We start from the raw sequence: 19,021 nt of genomic DNA on the forward strand, positions 1-19,021 counted from the left end.
CATACCCCTTCTCTTACCCCTTCCCTGCCTTCTCAATCTGCCCATCACTCACACATTACTCCAGCCAGTTCCTCTCCTCACCTTCTTCCCTTTATTTGATGATCCACTGTCCTCTTCTGTGGAATTTCATCCTCTACAGCCCTCTGTCACTTTCACATATCATTTCCAAGCTTCTTACTTCATTCCTACCTCCCACAACTGCTTATCTTCCCCTTCCTGCCTGGATTCACCCATTACCAACTAGCATTTGGCCCATCTTCACCCCCAAACCACTTATACTGGCTCCACTTTCTTTCCAGTTCAAAGAAGAGTCCTCAACCCAAAATATCCACTGTCTATTTCCCTCCATAGATGCTGTCTGAGGCACCGAGTTCCTCTAGCATTTTGTGTGTCACTGCAGATTTCCAGCATCTGCAGTGATTCTGGTCTCCTGATATACACAACCTTCTCCTTAACCTATCCATTCCCAATTTAAGAATTTTTCCTATTTTGGATTATTCCTAATTCAATATAGTAAAGTGATGCAAGCTGTTGCAAATACCAAAAGTGTCAAGAATAATTGGCACAACAAATGCATTTAATTGGTCATTTTAACTGCACTTAACTGCACAAAACAATCAGCATTTTAATAGCTGCAGAAAACACACATCTTGTATTTAATATATTTTTTGCCAACTATTAAGCTTATAGTTTGAAATAATTTAAGAAACAGTAATTTAAAGCAGTAATTAGAATTTGGAAGAACGTAGAAGGTTAATTAGCACTGTGTTTTCAGGTTAGTCATGGGAACTGATAGAGTATTGAGGAACAATTTTTGTTGGGATTAATGAACATAATCTAAATATGCAAGCCTTTCATATCTGAAATTAGGAAACATTTCAAAATATTAAGTGTGATACAAATGTTTAAACTCTTCTGCAAATATTACTTGAGTCAATTGTTAATTTAAAATCTAAGTCTATTTCATGTTTGCTAATGAAAAGTAGGAAAGGTTATAGGTTCAATGCAGGCCAATGGAATTGGGTTACGGGTCAGCAATGATCTCAAAGAACATACTCTATCGTATAGGAGTAAAGTCATAAGAAAGCAAGCATTCTGGTTAATTATCCATCAGTAAATCACTATAGGTTTTTAACAAAATTTAACATTTTGCTTTTCAAAATGTACCACCACTATATGCTGTCTTTTCTGTCTCTTTTCTGTCTCCCTTCGTTTCCTTTCCATCACCACATGTGATTTATCAAGTAATTCTCCTTTAAAGCAAGAGATTTCCTGGGCTTTTCTTTCTCCCATTTCAAACCTTCGAAACCTCCATTCGTTAGTCCAACCCAATAGTTGGATTTTAAAATATACATTATATTTTCCTTTAGGTACTGCATTTGGTGCTTGCATCCAGCCCTCTTGTTATATTAGTTTGCCTCAAAGGCAGCAAAAATATTTTTAATTCTTCAAAACTCTCATGATCTCCAGTAGTTATAATTTAAAGGATCATTGCACCTAATGTCTTAAGCTATTGTCCTTGCTTTTTCATAAATATTATTAAATTCCACTACCTATTTAGAACTTAAACTGCAGTTTCTATATTGTTGCACCAAATTTACTTCTTTTCATATATGCTTTTCTCTTCAAAGCAGAAACCAAGTTCACATATATATATATATAGATTCCAATATTGTTCCTATATTCAGAGAATTTTTATGACCTTTCCTACACACTCTTTACTTTGTATTATGTTACTTGCTCATTGTTGTGCCAAAGTGCTTTTCCTTGCTTAATTACAAATATGTTCCTTACTTCTCTTCTATTTCACTGCTTCCTCTTCATAACCATTCTCTGCAGTTTCTCCGCCTTCTTTAACAAACGGAATCCCCTGCATTTGCTTCCTTCTACTATTTACATAATTTTAGATACTACTCTAGGTATCACAACGTACCTTTTCCCTAGTCTTCTTTAAGTTTAGCCTATAAAAAATCTCAGCAATGAAACATTTAGTTTACAGAATGAAATATCTCCACGTTAAAAATACACTTCATGAAGCAAGAAATAAATACCAGGGGCCCTACTGTTTTCCTCATGTACCCAATCTAGCTACATCATTATCAGCAATCATTTCGTTTTGAGCGGAGCAGTTAAGCACGATAATAAACTTAGATGTAACCTAAAAGGCTATAACATCACTGGGTAGGCTGCTGTAGTGTTACTGAAGAGGGGTACTAGCTGCCTGTTGTGAAATGGGGTATAGGCCAGACTGTCAATATCGTAGACCATTCAACTCATACAAACGTGTCCGCCACGATCAAAAATCAGACCAAGGTCACTCCCTGCTGATCAAAACTGGGTACTTAGAAATTGTGTGTAACACTTGATTCGCAGAATGGAATGAGCTCGATCACGAACCCGATGCAGTTGAGAGCATCACGATCCCACCCCAGGACACGACGGCCGGGGAGCGTCGCCATATTAACGAATAAGGTCTGCGAACACACCCACCCGCAAAACACCCGAGCGCCACCGACACGACCGCCACCTGAATTAATCCCCAAAATAAACGGCATTCCGATCATTTCCGCCAGCAGAACAAGCCATCACAATCTCCGTTTAACGTTGTTTACAAACTTACCACAGGGGCTAATTCCCACTCAGTAACAGTCGTGCGAGATCGGGCCAGAAATCGCGAGGCTCGGCGCCCTGCGTCACGGCGGCCACGTGACGGCGGCAGCGGCCGGCGCCTCTGCGCAAACTCCGCTCTTGCTGTTTTTTTAAGTGTCGGTCCCACTGTTTCAAGCTAGGGTGGATTACCGTCCGTGCGCGGAAAGCAGAGGTGGAGACGGAAATTCAACACGAATTGATGTATTAATATAATGTACTAATTCGCGCCGGCCTTAAGTGGCACTCTCAGTGGGGAACCTGGCGAGAAAGAGCGGATACAGAAGTCGGGAGTAGGCAGCTTGCTGAGGGATTGGTTAATGGGGTTAATATTTGTCGTGTGTGTGTGTGTGATTTGGGAAAAGTAGTAACAGACGAAAGGAAGGAAGTTGAGATCGGCACTCACGGGAATAAAATTTTCGATCACCTTGCATATGGGTCAGGAAGTTGAGTGGTCTGCAGGGTCACTTCAGTGGGAAAAGAGAAATGAAAGGTGCGTTTAAAATGATGGCAGTTATGAATTTTGTAGTGTTCTGATTTCAAAAGACATTCTTCCTTGGAAGAACTCAACTGGTCAAGCAGCGTCTGTCAAGGGTTTCGATTCGAGACCCTGCAGCACAATCCAGGTGCTTGACATACTGAGTTCCACAAGTTTTTTTTCCCCCCACTCGGTACTCACGCACCTACAGTCTGTCTTCATTATCTTATCTGATATGTGAGACTGAATTTTGCGGTGATACTTCAGTTTACTGGTTTAGTCCAATTACACTAAACCAAGAGACACCTTTCAGAATCAATTATTTTCTTCTACTCTGTGCTGATTGATTTGTTGGAGTAGGCATTACTCTGCCCAAATTTATGTTTTGACAGGCAAAATGTAAATTGACCCTTGGCCAAAGGAACTTTCTGAACCTTTTCCCTTATTAACTCAGCTCCACATTTGAAGTGACATCAACCTGCTTTCCTTTGCAGTTCTATCTAAACTATTTGGAATACAGTGTTCCATTCTGGTTGCTACATTGCAGTAAGGATGTGGATACTTTGGAGGGAGAAGAGGGTCACCAGGATGTTGCCTAGATTAGAAAGTATTAGATATTAAATGGACATTCTTGGATTGTTTTCTTTGGAGGTAGGCGGCTGAGGGGCAAACTGATAGAACTACAGTATGTAAAATTGAGGTGCATGGATAGGATGGATGGTGAATCTCTTTACCAGGACGAAAATGTAAAATACATCTTAAAGGTTTAAGATGAAAAGAGCAAATTGTGATGGAGATGTGAGGCTTTTTTCTAAAAACAAAACAGGATTGTAGGTGTCCAGAACACACTACCAGGATAAGTGGTAGAAACAGATAAGATAGCATTGTTTAAGCAGCATTTAGACAAATATGTGAACAGGCAATACAGGGATATAGGGTGAGTTCAGATTGGCATTGTGAGCTGAAGGGTTTGTTCCTGTGCTCTCTTGTTCTATCTGACATGTTATCCATTTCTGGTGACATCTGATTACTTCATCTTTTTGGTATAGTTTTTATTTCTTGATGCTTTTGCAATACATTTGGGTACTTGAGCACAAACCCTATTACGACACACTCCACCTTTCTCACAGGTATTTTTGAACATCTTTATGGAAAATCCATCTTCTTGATTTTTGCATTAAATTTGGTTTCTAATGGTTGAAACCTTACCTCCTCCCCTTGCATAAGATCTTAAAATAATAATCTGTACAGATAAAACAAAGGAGGAAGTTGAAAGCTGGTAAGTAATTTGCACTGTACGGTATTTTTAAATGCAAAGCCATGGAAATTTAAGAATGGTGGTCCTAATACTATTCTCTAAGATCTAACAATCTTACATAGAACATAGAATAGTACAGGCTATTCAGCTCACAACGTTGTGCTGACCCCTAAACCCTTCCTGTCATATAACCCCCCACCTTAAGTTTCTCCATATACCCGTCTAGTATTCTCTTAAATTTCACTAGTGTATCTGCCTCCACCACTGACTCAGGCAGTGCATTCCACGCACCAATCACTCTGAGTAAAAAACCTTCCTCTAATATCCCCTTTGAACTTCCCACCCCTTACCTTAAAGCCACATCCTCCTGTATTGAGCAGTGGTGCCCTGCGGAAGAGGCGCTGGCTGTCCACTCTGTCTATTCCTCTTAATATCTTGTACACATCTATCATGTCTCCTCTCATCCTCCTCCTCTCCAAAGAGTAAAGCCCTAGCTCCCTTAATCTCTGATCATAATGCATACTCTCTAAACCATGCAGCATCCTGGTAAATCTCCTCTGTACCCTTTCCAATGCTTCCACATCCCTTGACTTATGAATACTAACACCCCATACTACCCTATCTTCATTCATGCAGTGAGCTTTTGTAAGTGCCTCACCTTCCAAATGTTTTTAGATTAGATTAGATTCAACTTTATTGTCATTGTGCCAAGTAGATACAAAGCCAATGAAATGCAGTTAGCATCTAACCAGAAATGCAAAGAATAGTGTATTTTACAAAATAACTGTGAATGAACACCTTAGTTCACTAGAGTTCACCTGGAATCTCACTTCTTCAAAACAAAGAAATTCAGAGTCTCATTTTAAATCTATACTAACAATCATTGTACCTTCAATTTGCTTCATTAAAGAATGCTGAACACACACACACAGAATGCTGGAGGAACTCAGCAGGTCAGGCAGCATCTATGGAAAAAAAAGTACAATTGACATTTTGGGCTGAGATCCTTCCACAGGACTGCAGGAAGGGTCTCAGCCCAAAATATTGACTACTTTTTCAATAGATGCTGCCTGGCCTGCTGAGTTCCTCCAGTATTTTGTGTGTTTTTCTTGGATTTCCAGCATCTGCAGATTTCCCCTTGTTTGTTGCTTCATTAAATAAAGTTATTTTACACATCCATAGTAATCATCTAATATGTTATGCACTTGCACTCTCAGGCAGGAAAAAGTTTTACTAGTATATGGATTTATTGAAACATGATTACAGATTTGAAGCATATACTTTATGAACTCCAACATCAATGATAGCCAATGAAATAATTACATTTGCACATATTTAGACCATTCTTCCCATTCAATAAAATTTTACATAGCAAATAAAATGAGAAAAGCGACCATTAAACAGAAGAGTCCCATAGCTTCAGATAGGGCAAATCCAAGGATAGCATACGAGAACAACTGCTGTTTCAGAGAAGGATTTCTAGAGAAAAAAAGCAAAAAAAAATTAACATTCTAATGTCTAATAATCTCAATTCAACACTAATTGAAAATAGCAAAATTACAGTTTATTTATTTTGGGCTGCCAATGATCACATTAAAACCATATTAAAAAGATGTCAGGATATTATTTCAGGAAGTTGGACAAAAGGAGAGTCTCAAATTCAGATATCCTATTATGATTTTAGCCTGTTTTCATATATTCAATTGTACAAAACCATAATATTAACAAAATATGTAGCCCCAAGACCCAAGAAATTATATGGAAAGCTTGAGAGTCAGACTTAACAAAATAACTAGTTTTTATTAGTAATCAGTCCCCAAAAAAAGACTACCTCACTTGTGTCTACATTAAAATAGATGATGGTTTTACCCATGCTGCTATTTCAATAATGGGAGTGATCAAAAGAGTACATACCTTGAAATTCCCATTAATAAACTGTGTTTGTATAAAACACCTTGAAATAAAATGTGTAGATTTTCCTTAAAGGGAAGTTAAATGTAACACAAGTATTTTATTTTGAACAAAATTTTATAATCAGAAGGGACTTCATGTAATACACATTTATGGTTTGCTAGCACATTACAGTTAGACAGGGCTGTGAAGAAGACATTTGGCACCCTGATTATCATGGCATTCGGGGATAGGATGTTACGTTGCAGTGTACAGAATGTCGGTCGAGTATTGTTTACAATTTTGGTCACCCTGTTACAGGAAAGACATTATTAAGTTGGAAAGAGGGCAGAGAAGATTAAAGAGGATGCTGCTAGGACTTGAGGCACTGAGTTATAGGGAAAGATTGGACAGGTTCAGACTTCATTCCTTGGTACATAGGAGATTGAAAGGTGACCTTATGGAGGTATATAAAATAATTAAGTGTAGATCAGGTAATGGCATATTGTCTTTTTTCCAGAGAAGTGGAACTAAAAATAGAAGGCATAGGTTTAAGGTAAGAGGTGAAGGATTTAGAAGGGACCACGGCAGTGCATGAATGGAATGATTTGCCAGAGAAAGTGGTTGAGGCAGAAAAAGTAATATTTGAAAGTCATTTACGTAAGTACATGGATAGCAGATATAGGGCTATAGGTCAAATGTAGGCAAATGAGACAGGCTTAATGAACACCATGATTGGCACGGATGAGCTGGGTTGAAGGATATTACTTTCCCAGCTTGCACTGTGACTTTTCCTCTAAATGAACAATTTGCTTCGGGCTGTGGAGAAAAAGAGTTGATAGTTGAATATGAAGGCAGAAAAACGGAGTGGAGTGGAGCACATGAACAATGGGAAATGATTTTGGAAATGAAACCGGTTTTGCAAGAATGGAGGCTTATAGGACTGGATTTAAAGTGATTGAAAAAAAATGGCTATTAAATGTCAGAATGAGAATTATAGAAAATGAAAAGTGAAAAATGTACATTTGGATGAAAGAAAAGATGATGAAAGGTGTTCAGATTTTCACTTTTAGTTCATTAATCTTTTAATATGCCAGCAGAACATGCCAGTGCAGTTGATTAGGAGGTGGCGACTGTTTGGCTTCATTCAGCCCCATTCAGTTTTTTTTTTAAGTTAATTGGAAAAAGAAGTATTCTCAATAATTTATACTTCTTCTATAGTATATATTTGGATGAGTGAGGATAGCTTTCACAGCTCGTTGTCTCCAATTGCCCTTCAAATATTTCATCATTCCTATGATATAAAGCCTTTTAAAAAAAATCTTCAATAAATGCATTTGTCATTTGCCAGCTGATTTATTAGAGGAGTGAGATATATTTTCCATTCATTCAATAAATTATGCTACAAATATTTATTATGCTTTTGCATTCTTAAAATAACATTCATATTGATTAATATAACATGGAATTTTGAGGTCACTGTGTCAGAAGATCATCAGATGAATCAATGTAAAAATCAACCTGTGAAAATGATCACCTTATTTTCATGTTACTGGTCTTCAGTTACATGTAAATCATTTTCATATCTTTAATTTCTACATATTTTACCTTCTTTTTTTCCTTGTTCTGACGTATTAGTGCTGTATCTTGGATTTGGTGATTATCTTCAGAATACAAGATCACTAAGACTAAAAGATTATATGATGCCTACTTGAAATTTTAAAAAGTCAACAGATTGTGAGTGGAAGCTGTAAGCTCTGTTCTATGTTGATGCTTTGAGAGAGTGCATGAAGAATGAATTGACCAATAACAGAAATGATGAATTTGATAGCTTCCATAATTTTTCTCGTGACAACAAAAGTGACCATTCAACCAATCAATCAAGTCAATGCCAGAACTTAAGAGCACTCCTATTTCTCCCACTCTGTCCTACACAAGTCATTTCAGCTGGAGGGATACAAAAGTACTATTTTATCTGCTGAGGATGTTTTCTGCCATCATCCTGGTAGCGATATACATTCCATCTCAGGCCAACATCAAGCAGGCGCTGAAAGAGCTAAGCAACATAATCAGTAGGCACAAAACTGCGCACTCTAATGCCTTCCCCATCATTTCAACCAGGCCAGCTTGAAAAAGTCTCTGAACGACTACAACCAACATCTCACCTGTGGAACCAGAAGAGATAACACCTGACCATTGTTGCACTACCAACAAGAATGCTTACCGTGCCATCCCATGCCCACATTTTGGAAAGTCTAATCATCTGGTTGTACTTCTATTCCCAGTGTATAGAGCAGGGTCAACCTTTTAGCCTCTGTGGGCTGGATCGTGTATTAATGAGGAGACGGTGAGCCAGATAAATGCCATAAAAAACTTGAATTATGGGAATTATCCATTTAAATACACTTAGTTATGTTTTGCCTCAAATTAATAACGCAAGCTAGAAAATCATTGTGCTTGACCAAGGATGCCAATTAGTAATCAAAGAACTCAGTTTAGTTGCAATTTATTTCAATCAAGGCATCTTGAGTCTATTAAAAGGACACGAAGTATCTTTAAACATAAAGCATATGAACTTGATGCATTGAATGGTGGTAAATTAAGTATAATAAAAAAGAGAATTTTAATGCAAACAGTCGATAAATCAATATGAAACTTGATGCTGTTTGTTGCTTGAAAGCTTCTCAATATTGGGTGTCAGACTTGTTGATGCCAAGAGCAGGCCATTATCCAGATGGGCATCAGTCAATCTTGTTCTCAAATGGTTCTTGCTGTGCTTCATTTTTGAAAATAATTGCTCACACAGTACTGCCAAACAATGATGCCATCTTTTTTGCATGGTCTACTAAGTTAGTGTACTTCCCACTTGGATGAATATATTTTCTATAGACTTCAAGCACTGACACATTTTCAGAATGAAATTTCGGTCTCAATATGTCATCACACTGCATCTCAACCAAATCCATTTGAAAAATTTCTAATGCAGTGTCCACTTCTACATCAAATGGAGTAGCAAATAGCTTGAACTCATTTGCATGCAAGTGAAAATCAGCAAAACGAGATGAAAACTCTTTTCTCAATTCTTGAACAATAATTCACAAAAATGCCTGGATCTTGTACTTTACATTTTTGAAGAGTGGGTTTCCCAGCCTGCTCAATGAAGTAATCTAGTGTCCAAGTGTCTTGGAAAATTTGGCACTCAGTGTCCACCTTCCTGCATTTTGCATTCATTGCCATTGGAATTTTTTCTTCGATTTTATTTCAAAACGCGAGTTATTCAACAAGTATTGTAGCAGATATAAATATCTGGACATGTCTGGATTTCTTGTTAAAACAGTGACACTGTTTCTGTTTACAAATTTGAATGATCCCATCTGAAAACCTGCGCGTCCACAGAGAATATCTAATAGATAATAAGGTAGTTTGCCTTCCCGTCATACGTATATACCAGTGTTTGGTTTGGAACAGAACTTGGGGCCAGTGTAACCAGATGCCATGCATGTCCACCAGTGTGGTCGCGTGAAACACTCAGAACAAGGGGGAAAAAATTATATTTTTAAAAAATTGCTCGTGGGCCACATAAGCATAGTATCCCAATAGTTGCTCATGGGCCTTAGGTTGCCTACCCCTGGTATAGAGAGAGCCTAAAGATGGCAGCACCAGTGGTGAGGACCAACGTACGTTCAAGGGAGAGAGAGAAGTGCTTACGGGACTGCTTGAGTCAGTGGTCTGTGCAATATTCAGGGATTCACTGGTGTCTGAAAGAATACACCACAGTTATCACTGACTTCATCAAAACCTATGTAGATGAGTCTTTGTCTTCAAGAACACACCAGATATATCCAAACCAAAAGCCGTGGATGAACCAGAAGATTCCTGGTCTATGGCATTCAAGACCGGTGATCCAGAACTTTACGAGGTCCAGATACCACCTATGGAAGGCTATTTTAAGGGTGAATAAACAATCCTGATTGAATTTAGAGACAGAATCGGATGCATGTCAGCTCTGGCAGGGTTTGTAGGCCATTTACTTCCTGCAAAGCAAAACCTAACCATGAATAGCCATGATGCTTCACTCCCAGATGAGCTCAATGCATTTTATGCATGCTTTGAATGGGAGAATAAAACCACACCCGTGCAAATCCCTGCGGCATCTGGTGACCCTGGTGATATCGGTCCCAGAAGGAAATGTCAGAACAGCTTTCAAGAGGATGAACCCTCACAAGGTGTCAGACCCTGATGGTATGCCTGGTAGGGCTCTGAAAACCTGTGCCAAACAACTGGTGAAAGTGTTCAAGGCCATTTTCAATCTTTCACTGCTGCAGTAATAGGTTCTCACCTATTTCAAAAGGGCAACAATCATACCAGCACCCAAGGAGTGCAGGGTGAGCTGCCTCAATGACTATCACCCAGTGCACTAGCTTCTACTGTGATGAAGTGTTTTGAGAGTTGGTCATGGCCAGAAACAACTCCTGCTGAAGCAAAATCCTTGATCCACTGCAATTCTCCTATTCCCTCATTAGGTCTACAGTGAATGGGATCTCACAGGCTCTCCACTTGGCCTTGCATCACCTGGACAATAATAATACCCATGTCAGGCTGCTGATTATTGACTACTGCTCAACATTTAATACAATTACACTCAGTTCTAATGAACAAGCTCTAAAATTGACCATCTGTCCCTCCCCCTCTGCAAATGGATCCTTGACCGACATACCAGGCAACCATAGTCTGTATAACACCTCTTCCTCACTGACAATCAACACTGGCGTTCCTCAAGAATGCATGACTAGTCCAATGCTCTACCCTTTCTACACCAACAATTTGTAGCTAAGCACAGCTTAAATACCATCTATAAATTTGCTGACAAAGAAGCAAAATAGATCAGCTGCTTGAATGGCATTGCAGCAACAACTTTCCACTCAATGTCAGTAAGATCAAGGAATTAATTGTGAACAGAGTCAGTCATAAAAAATGCAGCACAACCTCTTTGGCCCATCTTGTCCATGCCAAACCACTTAACCTGCCTAATCCAATTGACCTGCATACAAACTGTAGCCCTCCATAACCCTACCATCCATATACCTATCCAAACTTAAATATTAAAATTGAGCTTGCATGCATCACTTCGCTGGCAGCTTGTTCCACACTTAATGCGAACCTGAGTGAAGAAGTTTCCCGTTAGGTGTCACCCTAGTTTGGAAAGGGGTCCAGAAGAGATCCTATGAACTATGCTGCTATTAACAAAGAGAGAGGGAGGCATCCAGAGGAGGGAGGGGGAGGGGGAGGGGGAGAGGGAGACTGCTCGAAAGAATGATGTTACTGTTCCTCTGCTGATTGTTCACCTTTCACAAGGATACTTGCCTGCTTATAGAGAGTCTGCAGAAAGCGACGGGAGGAGCAGGTTGATGGACAGCTGGTGTCTGTCCAACATGTGGAGATAAAAAGCAGATCCACTGTAACACAGACACACACCAGGACGCACCATGAGGCACACACAGTGTCGGACACTGAACGAGCTTTGTGCACCCACGTGAAGGTAGGGTTTTGGAGGATCGATTCAGGGAAATCGATCGGTGGCCAAGGTGCGACCGGTGGGGAGTTATTTGTGTGTCCACCCTTGCCTGGGTGTGTCATACGTGTTATGGTCATAGTCGGTGACCACAACGGGACTTCGGAAGACAATGGGAAGATCGAAGGCAACAGCTCACCTCTCTCTCCAACGTTACTCAACTACCTCGAACTGAACTTTCTTCATCATATCGTAAGACTATATCCACTTACCCCTAGTTTTGTTCCTATTTCCACATACACACACACACATATATATATCATTGCTAACCTGTTTGATATATTTGCATTTATATTACTGTATTGTGTAGTTTACTAATAAACATTATTAGTTTATAGCAATACCAGACTCCAAAGTGTTTTTCATTTCTGCTGGTTCTTTAACCCGGTCACAGGGTACGTGACACCCCTCATGTTCCCCTTAAACTTTTCACCCTTAACCCATGGCCTCTAGTTGTAGTCCGACACAACCTCATCTTGAATGCCGAACAACTGAACCTTTTTGACCAACCTCCCATGCAGGGCCTTGTCAACTGCCACTCCAACAATGGTCACTCTTCCTATTTCTAACCTCAGTAGCAAACCTGAGATCACAACCCTGGAGATCCAGCCTTTTAACTTAGCACTCAACTCCCTGAACTCAGTTTGCAGAACCCAAGTCAATCTTACAACCCATGTCATCAGTACCTACATGGGCAATGACCTCTGGCTGCTCATCCTCCCACTTAAAAATGAGGACTACTTGATCAGAGATATTCCAGACCCTGGCACCCTGGAGGTAACAAACCATATGGAAATCTTGTTCTCATCCACAGGACCTCCTTTCTGTTTCCCTGAGTGCCCTATCACCACACTCCCCCCTTCTCTCCCCTTTCCTTTCTGAGTCACAGAGCTAGACACTTGACCACTTTGACTTTCCTCCGCTAGGTCAACCCCCAACAGTGTCCAACCTATTGTTGAGGGGGTGGCCACATGGGTACTCTGCACTGGCTGTTTAACCCCTTTCCCCTTCCTGACTGTTACCCAGTCTCCAGTATCCTGCACCTTGGGTGTAAGTAACACTCTATATGTCATATATCTATTACCCCCTCAGCCTCCCGAATGATCTGGAATTCATCCATTTCCAGCTCCAACTGCTTAACGCATAGTGTGAGAAGCTGTTGGTGGATGCACTTCTTGCAGGTTAAGTCGTCAGGGACACTGGAGGTCTCTCTGCCTTCTCACATCCCACAAGAGAAGCATTCAACTATCTTCCTGGGACCCTTATGGTTCTGACTGTACAAATATAAAGAAGGAAAACAATTAGTAAATGGGGAGGAAAAAAAAAATCTACCTACAGCTTTTTCGCCTTTTCTCACTCAAGCCTCTCCTCGCTGAAGCCTCAAAATCCCCACTCTTCAACACTGTCCATGTCACTTGCCCCACCTTATTTTATTTTGTTCATGCCAATCAATTCCAATCACTGCTTCTCAAAACACCAGACTGCTGCGAATTGATTCAGGAAGGGGAAGTTGAGGGAAACAAACCAGTCCTCATCGAGGGGTCAGAAGCAGAAAGGGTGAGCAATTTCAAGTTTCTGGGTGTCAACATCTCTGAAGATCTATACTGGGCCCAATATATTGATACAATTACGAGGAAGTCATGACAGCTGCTATATTTCATTTTGAGTTTGAGGAGAATAGGTATGTCACCAAAGATGTCACTTTCAAGTTTCTACAGATGTACTGTGGAGAGCATTCAAACTGGTCACATCACCATCAGGTGTACAGAAACCACTGCAGAAGATTGGAAAAAGCTGCAGAAAGTTGTAAACTCAGCCAACTCCATCATAGGCACTAGCCTCCCCAGCATCAAGGACACCTTGAAAAGGTAATGCCTCAAGAAGGTGGCATCCATCACTAATGACCTCAGCAGCCAGGATGTGCCCTCTTCTCACTGCTATCAAGGAGGCAGCATAGGAACCATAAGATGACAGCTTCTTCCCTTGGCCATCAGACTTATGAATTGCCTCACTACTTTTTACTCTCTTATATACAGTACACTGTAATTTATAGTTATTATTATGTATTGCAATGTACTGCTGCTATAAAACAACATATGCCAGTAATAATGAACTTGATTCTGAACCAGCAATATACCACCACTTGTGGGCACCAAGCTTCAACAACATTTTGGAGCTCAGAAAATATAAGTTACAGTATTTTGGTGTTGTCTGCTTTGTAACATCATTATTTTAATGCTATACACATTAGGATCAGTTTAATAAAGCATATTGATAGTATCTTTATAGTTTATATTATAAAGCAATTTTTCTTCACAATGATCTTCTGGAACCTGAGCATTTTGTTAGTTAATATTACCTGGCATAGCCAATAATTAGGCTACCAAAAACTGTTCCAATACCAGCTCCAGAACCAGCCACTCCTACTGTGGCCGCTCCAGCACCAATAAACTTTGCAGCAGTGTCAATATCCTGGGTTGTAGCACTGGTCTGGAAATCTCGGTGAATTTTTTGCACAAATAAATCTTTGCCTTGACTCCTCAAAAGTGCAGTGTTTTCCTGGAATTTATTCAGAAATAAACATTTAAAGAAATATTAGTTTATTGTTTCCTTTGAGTTATAAAATATTATTTGAGTATTGATGGGAGTAACACATCCATATCCACATTTATGACTGACCATTTCTGTACTTATAATACATGAGGAATGTTGACTAGGGTAAGGCAGTGGATGTAGTCTATATGGACTTATGCAAGGCCTTTGACAAAATTCCACATGGAAGGTTAAGGCGTTAGGTATTAATGCTGGAGTAATAAAATGGATTCAACAGTGGCTAGATGGGAGATGCCAGAGAGTAGTGGTGGATAATTGTTTATCAGTATGGAGGCCGGTGACTAGCGGGGTGCCTCAGGGATCTGTTTTGGGCCCAATGTTGTTTGTAATATACATAAATGATCTGGATGATAGGGTGGTAAATTGGATTAGTAAGTATGCCAATGATACTAAGGTAGGAGGTGTTGTGGATAATGAGGTGGGTTTTCAAAGCTTGCAGGGAGATTTATGCCGGTTAGAAGAATGGGCTGAACGTTGGCAGATGGAGTTTAATGCTGAGAAGTGTGAGGTTCTGCATTTTGGCAGGAATAATCCAAAAAAAAAATACAGGGTAAATGGTAGGGCATTGAGGAATGCAGTGGAACAGAGAGATCTAGGAATAACAGTGCATAGTTCCCTGAAGGTGGAGTCTCATGTAGATAGGGTGGTGAAGAAGGCTTTTGGAACGCTGGCCTTTATAAATCAGAGCATTGAGTACAGAAGTTGGGATGTAATGTTAAAATTGTACAAGGCATTGGTAAGGCCAAATTTGGAATATTGTGTACAGTTCTGGTCACCGAATTACAGGTAAAATATCAATAAATTAGAGAGAGTGCAGAGAAGATTTACTAGGATGTTACCTGGGTTTCAGCACTTAAGTTACAGAGAAAGGTTGAACAAGTTAGGTCTCTATTCATTGAAGCGTAGAAGGTTGAGGGGGATTTGATCGAGGTATTTAAAATTTTGAGAGGGATAGATAGAGTTGACGTGAATAGGCTGTTTCCATTGAGAGTAGGGGAGATTAAAACGAGAGGACATGATTTGAGAGTTAGGGGGCAAAAGTTTAAGGGAAACACGAGGGGGTATTTCTTTACTCAGAGAGTGATAGCTGTGTGGAATGAGCTTCCTGTAGAAGTAGTAGAGGCCAGTTCAGTTGTGTCATTTAAGGTAAAATTGGCTAGGTATATAGACAGGAAAGAAGTGGAGGGTTATGGGCTGAGTGCAGATAGGTGGGACTAGGTGAGATTAAGAGTTCGGCACGGACTAGGAGGGCCGAGATGGCCTGTTTCCGTGCTGTGATTGTTATATGGTTATATGGAAAGGTCATTGAAGCAGCCACAAAGGATGTTTGAACCTTAGAGATTATTCAGAGGAACTACACCTACCTAGGTTAAAGAAAAGTACATGCTCCCAAACCAATTTCAAGTTTACCAAGGTTCATTGATATTGTAATCTGCCTAATTTGGCTAAAGACTGTCTTCTCCAATAATGGAGACCACAGGAAGAAACCAAGATTAAACATCCAATCAGAACAGTATTGAAATGTATCCATTCCAAATTCATCGCATTTAGTTTTCCGCAAAGTAACAGGTTCTTGGTGTGAAAGTGACTTTGCCTCTACAAGGACAAAAATCACTATCAAATTTGTCATGGACAGATTAATCTGCAACTGGTAGGCTTATCCTGTGTCAGCCAGCTTACTTAGTAGAGTTTCTATCTGGCTACTCTTGACAATGGGTATTAAACTCTTCTACCCACAGTACACTTCATGCAGTTGCTAATCTCATATCTTGTTCTATGTGTTACTAATTACAGAAAACTCCTGATCTATTACACAAGTAAATAGTAATAATCAGATTTTATTGTCTTTGTTCTACACAAAACCATGAGACTTCATCAGGTCTGAAAACAGGGCTGAGTACACAAAAAGGCATGCAACTGTGACATGTAAACTACTGTGTCTTTACCTTTGATATATCTTGTGAGTGGGACAAAACTTTTGGACAAAAATCCTAAGATACTTTTCAGTAGGATTTGGCAGGTCCAACTGACTTTGCCATTCCCAAATCCTGTGCCCAGGTAGAAATTTTCAACTATGTCAGTTCTACTGGCAAATTTACCCATATCAAGTCCTGTATATCATTCAAATACAAACAGAATATTAAACTCTTCAAAGAATATCACAGAATTTCATGAAATAATCATTGACAGATGAACAAAACCATGGCCATGAGATAGTTTTTAAGAGTTGTTGTGAAAAAGCAAAGGGGTTTAGGACCCAAGCAAAGGCTGTGGCCAATGATAAAGCAAACAAACTCTGGGATAGGTAATCTAACTGAGATGGAGGCCCACAAAGATATTTCGGGCTAAATAAAATTATAGAGATAGAGAGGAGCAAAGCCAAACTGCAAGTTTTAATAATCACAATGCTGCCAGACTAGGAACTCACAGTTGTTGCTAAACACAAGGGATGAAGGGTGAATGAAACTTCATGCAAGTTAGGAAGCAGATAACTGAATGTTGGATCAGCTCATTTATAAAAGTGAAAAGTCAGGAAAGCACTGGAATAATTTACTCAAAATAAATACCTTTATCTAAAGAAAACAAAGTTGAGTTTGAGGGTTCAAATAACAAGCAAGTGCTGGAGGAACTCAGTGGGTCAGGCAGCATCTGTAGAGGGAAATAGATGAGTTGATGTTTTGGTCCAAGGCCCTTCACCTGGACTGAGAGTAGAGCAGAGTTGGCCAGTATAAAGTTGAGTGGAGCAAGAAGTGGCAAACAGTAGGTAGATTCAGGTGAATAGACCGAGAAGGGGAGAGTGGAAATTGTGATCGAGGCTGGGAGGTGAGAGATGGAGGATGTAGAGAGCTGCTGCTGATGGAATGTGATAGGAAAGGAGCCTGTAATAGCATCATTATTGGAAGCAATGGGCTCAGGAATGTATAAAAAAAAATTTAGATGAATGGCTTGGTTTTGGGCCAAATTTGCTTATGGTCTGCTTTAGCCTCAGAGCTGCTGCTTAGAACTAGAGCACTTCTGAGTTTCAAACAGTTTTGCACAGGCTCAATGTCACATGAGTAAACTACCACGTAATGCAACCAATGGATACAGTTAATTGAGAAACCAGAAAGTTGGGTGGGAGTGGAGGGTTAAAAGTGAGGCTCATAACTTTGTATATGATGTTTTAAAAATACAGGACATAAACATCCAGGTCTAAAAATCATACAAATAATAAAGCTTGTTAACCTACCTTTCCAGACTGACCCTCTGGTTTGTACATTAATGACACAGAAAGTGGTCTAGAAAGAGGTGCGGCTCCATTGCGAACCTAGTTAGAAAAAATGACAAAAAAAAAACTCTGAATGGCTTAGTCAACATTTTTTAAATGACCCAGCAAGGCGATGCATTCATTTCTTGGAACTAATATCCAGATTACTTGAATAAAAGTTTTATTCAACAAATGCTCATTTTGTCAAACTAAAGGTGCCAAACTGAATGGCAGAGCTTAAAAGGAGATAGATGGCCTGCCCCTGCATCTAAATTTTAATTAAGTGTTGAAACTAAACATGAGGTGGTGTCGCAAGTTTATAGGTGCAGATCCGATCATTCATTATGATTAAAAGTAAAACGTTTGGGTTCTAGTATTTTACATCTGCTATGTTGGACAGCCAGTAATACAGCGTAAAACACACAAAATTCGCATGACTTTTCGAATTACTTGCAAGGACAGACGAATGTTAAGTCCTAGTTTAATGTACTAAACCCAAGCTAAATGACCTACAGCTTCCGCCGCACTTTGTTAATGCCAAGATGGTTAACCTCCCCAAGAGCTCGGTCATGGCGGCAACCCGTCTACCAGTATTAATCAATATTGTGTTTCAAATTCCTAATCTTGGTCTAATTCAAATCCCAGGCCCAAGTGCATTGTTCATTCAGAGTGAAGAGGCACGGCGAGGCGAGGGGCCGAGTTCCCGAAGTGAAATACCACAAGGCCGACGGAACAGGCAAACGGCCTTCAGCGCGATCATCACTTACCGCTGCTGCGGCCCACCAAGACACTTTCGAGCAGGCAAACATGATGATGGCTGAATCCGAATAGATAGACGATCACTAGCCAAGAAAATATAGGCAACGCTCGGCGTTAGGTTTTTCTTTCAAAAGTTACCCGCAGAAATGGCAGTCCGTCCGGCTGTTACTCGGTGCGCCTCCTGTAACGGCCGCGCAGGCGTGTGAATGTACTCCGGCGATCACCCGGATTGGACAAAGACTATCGAAGGTCAACTGCGCGACGTGGTATCCCACATCTTGGTTCCACGGTATTTGGAGGCCAAATGCTAAAGTTTTCGGTCATAACATCAAAAGAATACTCAGCATTCAGAAATTGTTTCAATTGAAAAAATATATACTGTAAACGTTTTCCTCAGTTCAATCTGTGCTATGTGTTCGGGTAGTTTTGTGGCTAAAATATTCAAAATATGTTTTTGCAGATTAAATATAAACGAATTTCATATCATTCATCAAAATTTATGAGTCAGTGGTTTCAAAATGTTTTGTAAAAACCTGAAAAAATATTTTTGATCTATCA

General features: G+C 39.9%; 2 protein-coding genes across 6 annotated transcripts in view; both read right to left on the reverse strand.

Annotated features, from left to right (window-relative positions):
• The window catches only part of atf2 (activating transcription factor 2), a 122,527-nt gene extending 119,800 nt beyond the window's left edge, over positions 1-2,727 (reverse strand). For 3 of the 5 annotated variants that reach the window (XM_059966705.1, XM_059966700.1, XM_059966704.1), the window contains exon 1: positions 2,621-2,727. The gene's annotated coding sequence lies outside the window, so the exon portion shown is untranslated. Of the gene's footprint in view, positions 1-2,490; positions 2,516-2,620 lie in introns of those variants that run through there. The other 2 variants (XM_059966703.1, XM_059966702.1) reach the window with 2 other exon arrangements.
• A 2,879-nt stretch (positions 2,728-5,606) lies between these two features.
• LOC132392602 (ATP synthase F(0) complex subunit C3, mitochondrial-like) lies at positions 5,607-18,671 on the reverse strand. Its single transcript, XM_059966706.1, has 4 exons — positions 18,472-18,671; positions 17,687-17,764; positions 14,204-14,403; positions 5,607-5,861 (listed from the first exon to the last, which is right to left on the reverse strand). Exons 1-4 carry the CDS (start codon positions 18,511-18,513, stop codon positions 5,747-5,749), a joined length of 435 nt encoding a protein of 144 aa, XP_059822689.1. The 5' UTR covers positions 18,514-18,671; the 3' UTR covers positions 5,607-5,746.
• Positions 18,672-19,021: the final 350 nt, after the last annotated feature.

The sequence above is a fragment of the Hypanus sabinus genome, chromosome 4, assembly GCF_030144855.1.
Source record: "Hypanus sabinus isolate sHypSab1 chromosome 4, sHypSab1.hap1, whole genome shotgun sequence".
Lineage (NCBI taxonomy): Eukaryota > Metazoa > Chordata > Chondrichthyes > Myliobatiformes > Dasyatidae > Hypanus > Hypanus sabinus.

Coding starts and splice junctions, on each gene's coding strand:
- LOC132392602 (XM_059966706.1), bottom strand. CDS start 18,513: ATGTTTGCCTGCTCGAAAGTGTCTTGGTGGGCCGCAGCAGCG. Junction 14,404..17,686: donor CAGAGGGTCAGTCTGGAAAG/GTAGGTTAACAA, acceptor AATAAATTCCAG/GAAAACACTGCACTTTTGAG. Junction 5,862..14,203: donor CTAATTATTGGCTATGCCAG/GTAATATTAACT, acceptor TTTTTTCTCTAG/AAATCCTTCTCTGAAACAGC.